The sequence below is a fragment of the Larimichthys crocea genome, chromosome IV, assembly GCF_000972845.2.
Source record: "Larimichthys crocea isolate SSNF chromosome IV, L_crocea_2.0, whole genome shotgun sequence".
NCBI classification, from domain to species: domain Eukaryota; kingdom Metazoa; phylum Chordata; class Actinopteri; family Sciaenidae; genus Larimichthys; species Larimichthys crocea.
In genome coordinates this window covers 769,722-781,875 of record NC_040014.1, presented here as the reverse complement: position 1 = coordinate 781,875, position 12,154 = coordinate 769,722, and the positions used below count along the sequence as shown (strand labels likewise).

The following is a 12,154-nucleotide window of genomic DNA, read 5'->3' as shown; positions in this document are numbered from 1 at the left end:
TTTGCATGTCATTCTTGTGTTTGCAGGGTGCGTCTCTCAGCTTATTGGATGCACATTTCAGGGAGGATCACAAAGCAAATATAGGCAACAAGAGTTGATTATATATTCTGCTTGATTTACAAAGGTCATGCAATGCTGCGTTTTTTCCAAGAAAAAAATCTCTGCCCTTGAACGGCAGGTGTAAACAAAGCACAAATGGAATTTGAAAGGAAGTCGTGGTGAGAAAAGAAATGCAAATTTGCATTAATTCTACAGAAATCTCAAGGACGTTGGAGAAGCCACACTACATCTTTTTTTTTAAAGTTGTTTTGAGTAGATAAACAAACCCAAAACAAAATGAGTCTTAGAAGGAAAATAAAGCAATAATTAAAGAACATCTCTGATTATGAACTTAATTTTAAACTTGACAATGATACTGCAAAATCAGTGACGCTGCAACTGCTTTTACTTCAGTTTTCTACTAAAATATAATTTGCATCAACATCATCTCCACCTCCACCTGCTACACGCACAGCTGCTCCACCCCTATCCTCTTTCTCATTACCACTTGTGTATTTTGTTTGTCTTCTTCTATTTTTCATTTCCAATAAGGGTCACCTGTCTTGATAATAGAATAAATATAGAGAAAGCACAAATAATACAATCATAATATTAATAGTAATAAACTTATTTTTCCATCCGTTTTCTAAACCTGGCACATACAAAGAAATCCTACTAGGCCTAAATTATAAGCCCTTCTTCTGTTGCCTTAGTAAAGGAGTTAAACACAAGCACACTGCAGCCACATATGGAGTAAATCTTACTTAGTCTCAAATTATTATTATTCTTTAAGATTTTTAGTTGCCATCTTAAAGAAAAAGTAACAAAAACTAGGCTATGTTGTCCCAGAGTGGGTCTAATGCTATTTTCAGGCACACAGCTGTTTGTACTGTTCAGCGGTTGTTTGTTGCTCTTTTTTTCCCCGCTGCGGGACATTTTTGGGGGGTGTGGGTTGCTGATTGTCTAACTTAAATGAGAAACTACGGTGGCCACCAAAAAAAAAGAGAAACTCAAAAGGCACCATCTGTAGGCAGTGTTCAGTTGGTCCATTCTGGCTACTGTAGAAACATGGTGGTTCAACATGGCAGACGGGATTTCAAGAATTATTATTTTCAGGGGATACACACGAATGAAAAAATTATATTCTTTTTCTTCCATATCCTGTAAATAGAACGCCCTAAATCTTACACAATGGACCTTTACCAGAGTGAGGGCACTAGATTAATACAGAATCCCCCTTTTTGACAGAAGACAGATTACCACTGCACCATATATAAATAACAATCTACCTGTTCTCTCCCCAGCTTCAGGTCAAAAAATCCAACAGCAGGCATCACAGGCTGCAAGCATCCTGCCCGAACTTAAACAAAACTATCAGGTTTTAATTAGACTGTGTGCTGTTCCAAAACTCAATTTAACATGCAATTCCCCTGATAAAAGTCCCCTTTTTAGAATCATGTTAAGTTAAAATCATATTGCGTCAGTGCAGCCAAGAGAGAGACAGAGCAACATCAAAGACGATCAGTCCCTGTGGGGATGGATTTTTGTTTTTTGAAATAATGACAGCCTGGAACATTATTACGCCATACTGGTGGAGGGCATTGAGCGAGATAAAAGAAAGAAATGATCTCTGAAGTTGACAGTGGGAATTCACAATAGTTGAGTGATTGGTGCGTTTCCTTAGGCCCATGCTAACACTGAATGTAGCATGGGTTTCATTTTTGTACACAAAACCTGAAAAATGTACATGGTCCTAGTTAGATTAATAAAAGCCTGGGGCTCTGTGTATTACATAATCTCATTCAGGGGGAGGTACAGGATATATCTCTTCTCTCCTCATTCTTCACTGCTCATCTCCACAGCTCCGTCTTTTTAATTAATCTCACCATTTCTGCAACCTTTCACTTTCTTCCCCCTCTTGCACTTTCTTCATCTTCCCCATCTCATCTATCCTCCTCCTCCTATAAGTCCCATCTTCCTGTTGCACTCCATCCCAGTCTTCATCCTAGACATATTTTCTTTTTTTATTCCCTTTCATCTCGGCCTGTTTTCATTTTTTCCTCTCGCGGTAATGTCACGTGACAACAACAAAATGATCATCTTTAAGTGAAGTAATGGATGAAAGAAGAGCAACAAGTATCATGACTAAATAAACAAATCACCAGTAATAAACATCCTCCCTGTCGCACTGCCTCTGGCACTGAAACTACACAGCCGAACGGCTCCAATCAGGGTGCTTTGTTTCAGTCATGTGACAGCCACTACTTTCCCTCCACCTTTCTCTGTTTGTGACAGGCGAAGTGAGTAAGAGAAAGAGAGCAAAAAAAAAAAGACAGAAAGAAGAAATAAACAAACAGGGAAAAGAGTGAGGGGCAACAAGATGAGGCGATACAAAGAAAGATAAAGAAGGTGAAGGGAAGGAAGAGCTCTGTGACACTGAGAAATGGGAAAGATAAGGGGGGGGGGGGATTAAGGGAGGAAGATAGGAATGAGGATGTGAGGATGTGACATAGACATCAAAGAGGGAGAGGAAGAGAAAACAGCTGCCTGTGAAAAAGAGAGTAATGAAAATTAAAGAAAGCTTGCTACTCAATGGGCTATTACAGTGTCTCTCTCAGGAGCACTCTGTTGCATCTTGGAGAAAATATACATGGCACGATATATATTTCTGGATACTGTCTTGTGTTTATCTCTTCATACAGAGCTTGAAAATCGATTTGTGATGAAATGTTTTAGTGGAGTTGTTCCAGGGCAAAATTGTTGTATAAATCAATGACTTCACTACTGCTTTCGACGTTATAAATGGCTTAAATTATTAACCACATTTCAGTTTTGTCTGCCCAGTAACAAAGGTACAGTTTATTGCATTGTTGTAAATCTTGGTATCAATATCATACATTTAATATCATATTAAGGCTGCAATTTAATAAAACACTCCCATAAACTTAGCACACTTAACAGACAGGTTTTAAAAGAGATGCTGTGATATTCTGATTTTTAATCTCAATAAAGCTTAAACCAGCACAAACACAGAATCCTTCATTTCCCAAAATGCAACAGGGACTGTAGGTCCCTACAGAGACGTAGAACACAATAAACAACTGTTTTTACAGGCTGAAATCTTTATGATGAATAACCAACTGAACTTGATGTGTAAAGTCTATGAAGTCTCCCTCCGATTCGAACTGAACCAGTACACACACACTGGAATCACTTGTTATATCGATCTTCTTTCCTCATTCACATTGAAAATAAGTTTTCAATGATTAAATCATCTATTTATTCAATTTCTCCACAGTGTCGCATTACAGAGGAGAATTCTGAGCTAACTATTTTTACCCCTTAATTTTAAATTTTTGAATCTCGAAAAATTTACCCTAGATCATTACTAAAACACAATGAAACAGTGCAATGGGCTCTAAATATTTTGGGAAACTGTTTTTCTTTGGGCCCTCTGATATTCAGTTCATTTCTGGTGATCTAAAACAGTACTAACACTAGACTAACCTTTAATTCTGAGGTTTTAAGAATAGCTTTTGTAAAGCCTAATTCAGACCAAATCTGAAGCTGCAGTAAAATATGCATGTTTTTCATTTATTTGTGAGTTGGGGTAGAGCGCTCTGGCTGTGCCGGTGCAGGCCATAGGGGTTGCCATAAAAAACACAGTGACACAAACAGTGAATGAGAGTGAGGGAGCATCAGTATCAAAAAGCAATCAGTAAATCAGCAAAATAAAAAGATATTTTCTGATTGTTTCATAGCGGTTATGTTCAGCAACTGCCGCATTGACTGTGTTGATTTACTCCACTGCCTGTTTTGGTCTGCACACGGCCTAAAGCAACACACCTGTTAATTACAGCTTGTTAAAGGCATTACTGTGCAGTTGGCAGTGAAACAGGAACTTGTTCCAATTTAAATCTGCACAGACTTTGATGATAAGCATACAATTTATTTTCCCAATGACTATATTTTTTTATATTCTTATTTAACCGCTGTTGTTATGTAATACAACATGTATTTATAAAGACTTAGAATCTACCATGTAAAAGCATGAAAGACCATTCTCTCAGCCATCTGACTGTACCAAATCAAGCTTTCTTCCTTGCAGGCGATTCCGAACTTTTAAACGTTTTTGTATAAAAAATGAGGGCATAAAAACTGTACTCATCATCTTTATTTAAAATCTAATCTCATAAAGTGTCATCACTTCCCTTTCTTTCATTCTCTGCAGTGAGCTAACTGATGTGATTAAGTAATATAACAGTCATTACTGAGACTTGGAATGATTTTAATTCTCTCAACCCCAATAAAAACATCAGACAGCCTATTCTACTGGTGGAGATTCATCAATAACCAATAACAGCTGCTTGCTAATTTGCTTAATGCTGGTTTAGTTACCAGCGATGAACAACTTTAAAAATGCAAATGTTGCTATGGAAACAGTGACATCTCTCATCTGGTGAGAGCAGGCTAAAGTTGATTCTACAGGGTGTGTGACATAAACCGGATCTTTTAAATGAAATCTGATCATCAATATCTCATTGGTGTCTCTCTCTTCCAACAATAAAGACTTTTCACAGCCTGAGAGCACAAACTGATTTATTTTACACTATATTTATGATTAAAGAAAATATTAAATCCAAATAAAAAGAATGGTTAGGAAATTCAAACCTTCTATTTCAGCTTTATGGCCAATTTACCAATTTCTCATGAGTGCATGTTGTTGTTTTACATTTTGAATATAGAGTTTACCACCTAGATGTTGATCAGGGGATGTTGTCACCAACATAGTAATTAGTTAGCTATTAGCTCCCCTCTAGTTACACGTCCTAATTAAACAAATTGCACAGCGGTGATTAGCAATGTCCAGCTGAGCATGTCACGCTGAGTTCCAGCCAAGACACTTGAAAGCTGTAAATGAACGAATTGCTGTACAATAATGACAGGCTGTCCAACAGAAGGACTTTGTGATGATTAATTGTGTGTCATATTTCAAACCTTTTACAGGAGGATGGTGCTTGAAATGTTTCCGTACCCACTGTGGGTTTTTTTATGGAAATACTTGCTGTACAATATGATTTGTCACATGATCTTACTTAAAGTCAGACTGTGTCTGCGATATTTTAATTGACATTATTGGCATTTGTAACATGGTAAACACCGTGTATAGCTCAGACTTCTTCTGACAAACATAAATGCGAATAGACCATGCGACATGCTCATACCTGATATTAAACTGATTTCCCTGGATTATCTGCCTGTTATTCCAGATATGGTCAGCAAAGTCACTTTTTTTTCCGTAAAACTAATCTCACAACCGGAGGCAGATTTTTGGTCCTCTCTCCTTGTTCAGTGACATAAAGCTCCATTTACATTATTGATATCTGACTAGTCAATAACTGGGGGTGTCATCAGTTAATGTCTCAAATTTGAAATGATGTGCAGAACAGTATTGTTATTCTTACACGGACGTACTGAGGCAAAAAACAGACAATATGAGGATGCCTCGAAAGCAGCGAGGTTCAGAGTACATTCAATTGAGATTTTTATGCAGGATATTTCCTCAGAGAAGTGTGTGTGTGTGAGAGAGAGAGAGAGGAGAGTAATGCAAGGTGTCCTGAGACATCTCCCTGATTAAAGACTTTCAGCTGACATGGTAATTAAATATGGAAGAGCAGTACAAGTCTTACACACACTCACACACATTCAGCTTTCCACTCATTTCAACACTTCACGCTCTGGTTAACTGCATATAATTCACCACAAGAGGTCATTTGCTAATGGTTAAATTGTCACTCACACACACACACACACACACACACACACACACACACACACACACACACAATCTCATCATGTGCATTCCCCAAACCAGGATTAAAATTCATACATATATTCATGAATTTTACATTTTATACAGAAGCAAAGATAATCACTCAAACACATGCACGCACACACACACACACACACACACACACACACACACACACAAAGCTTCTCACCTCTACAAAGATAAAACATGGGATGATGGAGTAGCTGCGCAGGGTGTTGTTGGACGCCATCTTGTCTCCTGCCGGGAGACTTCTCCTCTCAGGATTCACGGCGGCTCACTCTGCAAAGACGGGAACATCAAGTGTCAGAGTTCATTATGTGATAACGACAGAAATGCACCGATGACATTTCTACCTATTACACTATGGATCTATGTTAATACTGTATGAGTACTCAGTGAAATGAAGTATTGATGACAGCCACTCTTGATATTGACAGATCACCTACAGCCTTGAAGTGTATTATTATCACAAATATTATACTGATGACAGTTATCTGAACTTTCTCCACATATAAATTAAAACAATGACTGAAGTGAGGCAGCTGTATGCTTAAATTACATAAGCTGCCATGTACTCTGCAGAGGGGTGATGAACAGAGGATCGTGTTTGTCAGATTCACTACATTTGGAAAGCTGTCTGCAAAGTAGCCAATCATTCAAACCATCCATATTTGAGCTGCTTATCCTGGGTACCACTGGCAGAAAAGGACAAGCAGAACAGCTCAAATGACCAAATTCCCTCTGGGGGATCCCAAAGAACTCCCAGAGCAGCTATAGGATTCAATCTCTGTACTGTGTCCTCTGTCTACCCTTGTGTCTCCTTCCAGTCAGTTGTGCACACAAAACCTCCAAAGGGACTTGGCCTGGAGGCTTCCATAGCAGTTACAGCAACCAACAATCCCTGTCATTATTAAATCATTTGTTGATCTATAAATTGTTATATAAAATGTTAAGGAACTGTGATAAAGATGAGGTTTTCAAATTCCTTGATTTACGTGAATCAAAACTAAAAGTTAATACATCCGTGCTACCCCAGCTAGCATTAGGAGAGAGGTGAAGTACACTCCAGATTTTTCTTCTAAAAAATATAATTTATGAAAGTATCTGTCAAGGCTGAACACTTCAGCTGAGGACGGCCTGCAGGCTCTGCTTTCTGTTAACTTTATTGTGATGATATTTTCTTCTGCAGAGACTGCAACCACACAGATAGAACGGATCGTCAGCACTCAAACATGGTGTCTGTCTTCTATCTGCTTCCATTCTCCTCCTGTCATCGTGTTTTACTGCATTTCATTATGGCTTCTAATTGTTGCAAACAATAACATGCAATTTCCCCACAGAGAATACTGAGCTCGTTAGTGAGATTGGGAACCAAGTAGAAATATGTAGTGATGAGGACAAAGGCAGATACATAAAACTGCAGTGATATCTGCTTTTCTGGCTCAAGACAAGGCTGTCACTCACTCATAGTATTGTTTTCAACTGCTGAGGATTGACAGTGCAAGTAGGAGGTGTCTTGCAATGGGTGTGGAAGGTAGATTTAGAAAGTGATTCTGGAAAGCCAGTATCTGCTGTATTGCTGATATATTGGCATTAATCAACAAAGTGCAGACCCTCTGCAGATATTTAATGCTCATAGATGTGTTCTAATCATGCTTAATTCCCCATTAAAGAGTAACATTATGTCCGATTTGAGCTCTAGCTCTTCGTACTATGCAATTCTGAATAATGAAAGGCAGTGCATGTGGAGAGGACGGTGGAGAGGGGGAGGTTTGTTGTGGAGCCAAATTGGAGAGAAAGGAGCAGTGGAGTGATCCAAATTCTACATTTAAAACATTTTTTTCCATGCTTCGTTTTTTTTTTTGTACTCAATAGTGAATTGTCCTTGAAAGCAGGCTGCTTGTTTTAATCACTGAATAGATGATTACGTCTCAGATGAATATCAAGATACCAAATTTCTGCTCAAATGTTAAAGATTACCATATTTGCTGCATTTTACATGTAATTTCTTGGTATTACAAAGCACTTTTATTTCTGTGATAAAAGTGGGGCTGATAACATGAATCGCAAGAGCAGTCAGAATCTCAAAGCTCAGCAGAACATTAACATATAACAAAAATATATACCGATGCTATACATTTGTTTGTTATTTTATTTTTGAGTAGTTTGAGAGTCTAGAACAGATTTCAGCAACACACTCAAAAAGGAGGACCTGTAGTCTAGAGAGAACAACAATGAAAGAATCAGTAATGATTTACAATCAGCCTGTCATGTATTTAACATTACAATATCATAATTGTGAGGATTTGCTACAAATAAATGAGTTAAAGTATTAAATTGTGGTATTCAAAGAGGCTCCGTGTATATCTTGTCAGTTTCAGCCTTAATTAAAAACTTTCCGTCTGCTGCAATTACTGTAACACACTTCTACACTACAGTTACTACTTAGTGTTAAAGCAATAGTTAGACATGCAGTTCATATTCTTGCAGAGTTTGGGGAACAGATGGAAACAGCTCTTTTATCTGTAAGCAGAAAGGAAACAGGAGCAACGTGGAAACTCATCATCATTATCATAAGTTTCAGTGTTTCTGTCCGGTTGTTTCCTTAAAAGTCTTTGTTGAAGCCCACAGAGACTTTCCCTGAACATGTCAAGTTCAACAAGGTGGATGTCATATTTGAAAGCTTTGTTGAGAATATAACAACATACTGTATGTCACATAGACCCACAGACTGTCTTGTAGCTGCATTATGTCCTGGTCTATCTTTAGTTATAGAATCTTTTTCAGATTTCACCTTTTATAAAGTAGCTATTTAGTTGTGAGGAACTAACTCCATGACCTGCCATTTAATATTGACATTTAAACTTCACTGGATAATTTGCTTGAACTTTATTGCAGCTGGACTGGGAGTATGATGATATTCAACCACACATGGAGAAAGTAGAACTTAACAGGATTCTCCAACAATTAAAAGTAACTGGGGTCCATTAGGTTTATTCAGGAGAGCAGGCCATGACCAAATGGAACACCATGCTATGATCAGCAAAGAGGATCTGATAATATTGAGAAACTCAGAGGCAATGGACCCAAACACCATCGGGCCTGGTAAACAAATTACAGTTTGACATTCAGCTACATTTTGCAAGGCAAGAAACAAGCCAAGCGTGCCTAATGGCTCCACCTTAAGGCCACCTTCAACAAGAAAACAACAGAAAACAAATCATGAAAGTGATCCTCAAAGCAGAAGAGGGGTTATATCTAAAGACCCGGGGAGTGCCCAGTTTCATTATTTGAAACATGGCTATCTAACATTCCTAAAGCTTTTATCCTGCATCCAAAGAGAGGAGAAAGGTTAGGAGAGGTGTGGTTCTTTGTCTTTAGAGCCAATGGTTGTCAACAGACACATCAGCGATTTACACAAATCACTACCTATCTAGAAACTGCCCAAGGGCGGACTGGAGGCAAGAGAAATCCAGTCAGGAAAACATCAGGCCTTTGGAGGCCAGCAACCCAAACAGCTCCACAGCATCACCTGCTAAACAGCACAGATCCAGCATGTGACGTTTTATTGGTGCAGTCAGGACAGTCAAAAAGACATCCTTATTCCTGCTGATGATTTCTATGAAGAGGCAGCAGCATAAGCACAACTATCAGTACAGTTCTTGTAGGGTGTATGTCATGCTACTGAACACCTCACATGAAGTTCCCCCTGACAGAGGAAAACACTCATGAAACTCTCATCCCACTTTGAAACTAAACACTTCAATCACACTGAGTCATTAGACACAGGCAGACAGTGACGCTGTCAGGTCTAATCAGTGCCTAAGTGCCTGTCCCATCTCATTTAACACTCAAGCCAGGCTAATCAACCCGACATTAGATGGAAACAATCTGACCATCAGTCAGTCTCACAGCTGTTCACTCACTGGGATAAAAGGTTCAGCAAAAAAAGTCTGTTCGGTGCCTGTACATGAAGGTCTGCCATCTTAACATGTGGTAAAACTTTTAACACCTGTGCGTGTGTTACTTCAGGTGACAGGGCTGCCGAATTAATGCTTATTTACCCGCAATATGATGAAGGAAAGTCATTTATGTTTCCATGCTCTTATAAGAGGATGAGTGCAAACGTCGAATCAACTACAGAGCCAGTAGAGACTCGCACTCCTGTTCAAGGACACTTGAGCATGGTGCATATCTGTCAAGAGAGTTTGAGCTTTGATAGGTTTTCCATTTGATGGATGGTCTCACACTTCACTCAAACTGCGAGCAGCCACCTGAAAAGTCTTACACGCCGTGTAAATTTAATTGCTTTCACTAAATCCATATATAAAAACACTACTGCTAGATATCCAGGCTATCTGTCTCAGTGCACATTAACAGTGTAATCAGTCTCCGGTGACTTTTCAGATTAAGGCAGGTATGGAAGCATCAACTACAGAGGACAAATTGAGTAGTCATGCTTGTAATGTGGTAAAAAAGACCCCAAAATTAAATGACCATACTAATCACATTTACACTGTCATACTTCCGATACTCAGAGATACGTGGCATTTCTTTTAAAATGTTCTTGACGACCACCAAGAGAAATTAAATTATTATCAATACATATCATTTCTCCAGTTTGCTCCACCGAACCATGATTTTATCAAACCAGCCAACTGTGATTTCTATCTCAGAAAATCTGATTAATTCATTTCCATCATATACTGTGCCCTATACATACAGTGGTTATGAGTAACAAATTATAACTACAGAAAAGATTGTTGGTGCATTTTAAGGGACATAAACAGGACATAAAATTTTGAATTTTACAAAACAAAGCACTTTGGGTTTTGGGAATGGGCTCTGGTTAAGTCACAATGTTTCTTTTCCCCACAACATACACACATATATACAGTATCGTAGAACAAAGAAATAGAAGAAAAAATACATTCAAATGTATTATATATTATAAATTAACAGCATTTTGGAGTTTTACACTTTTCCAATCAAAAGTTTCTGGTACAATTCAGCAAACTCTCATACTTTTGCCCATTTGGTTGCCCAGTTGATTTAAACTGGAGTGAAAGCTGTCCATCTCTTGCACAAACAGAACAACTCAACCAACACCACCTGTTTTCAGTCTGTATGGTGGTTTTTGCTCATGCTGCAAAAACAAAGCAGAACAAAAACAGGAGTTTGCTGTAGTAGAGGCGTGAATTCAAGAGCTCAACTACTATTAAATCTACCTGCTGATCATCAAAGGAGTATTATATATTATCAAAATGAAGTTTGCCTTCAGTCAACAGTGAATAATCAAGAAGTGACAGGAAACAACAAAGGAAAGAAAGGTGGAATGACATGCAACACAAGTCTCTTGCCAGAATAACCGGGGACTTCAATCATAGTCTATAGTATACATTGACATGCATACAGATTTTCCCTGATCACTAAAAAAGTATTAAAGAGGTAAAATAGAGGCATGCTGTGCTTCCTCCATGTATTTTGGCAATTCCTCATTAGAAAACATATAGTAGCAACACAACTATGTTACAGAATGCCTCTTTATCCTCTTATCACTGGTCATTATTCAAACACAATCCAAGAGGTCCAATTGCAATTTCTGACTCATGATGATCATAATCAATTATGTCATCAACATGACTTGCCATCAGTCACTGCAATTTGATTTCTCTTTGTGAGTGCCACAAGTCTATTATGGTGCACTGACAACATACATTAATTTGAATGCAAGAAGACATGTTAAGTACCACATTGCATTTTATTTTGCAGCCACGTGACTAGACATACAGACTGCCTAAAAAGTAGAAGAGCTTGTGATTTGCTTAAAATGATTAGCAACTATTGTCCTTTTGATGCTTAAAATGGATCCCAACCAACAAAATCTTCTGATACCTTTGGTCTATTTTTGAGAGACTCGAAAGCTGTGCAGTCTCAGCTTTTATTTTGTCTTGTTCTGTGTGCAAGGCTGCAGAGGGAATAGACAAAGAAAAAAAAAGCTGGCAATGTCACAGTTGGGCTGTGAGTTTGATGATTTGACTGGAGGCTCTGTGACAGATGATTCCAATCAGAAAATTTAAGGGGGCCATGCTCAATGTCAAAGAGTTTACACAACATTCATGTATTTCTTGCCCACCAGAACAGCCTCACAGCACTGAAGAGTCACAGTGCTAAATAACTGGACCCAGTAAAGTCTTAACGTGATTTCTCTTTTTCTCTCGCCTAAGGACATCACAGTTTTAAAAGATGTTGCAAAGATCATAACCAAGGAGCATTTTTTTT

The 12,154-nt window shown here is 38.3% G+C and overlaps 1 protein-coding gene across 2 annotated transcripts in view; it reads right to left on the bottom strand.

The window, feature by feature from the left end:
• Window positions 1–12,154, bottom strand: part of plppr1 (phospholipid phosphatase related 1) — a 45,598-nt gene that overhangs the window by 25,046 nt on the left and 8,398 nt on the right. For both annotated transcript variants that reach the window (XM_027278660.1, XM_027278659.1), the window contains exon 2: window positions 6,042–6,151. In XM_027278660.1, coding sequence (XP_027134461.1) covers window positions 6,042–6,101 — 60 coding nt within the window. In that variant the 5' untranslated portion in view covers window positions 6,102–6,151. The remainder of the gene's footprint in view (window positions 1–6,041; window positions 6,152–12,154) is intronic.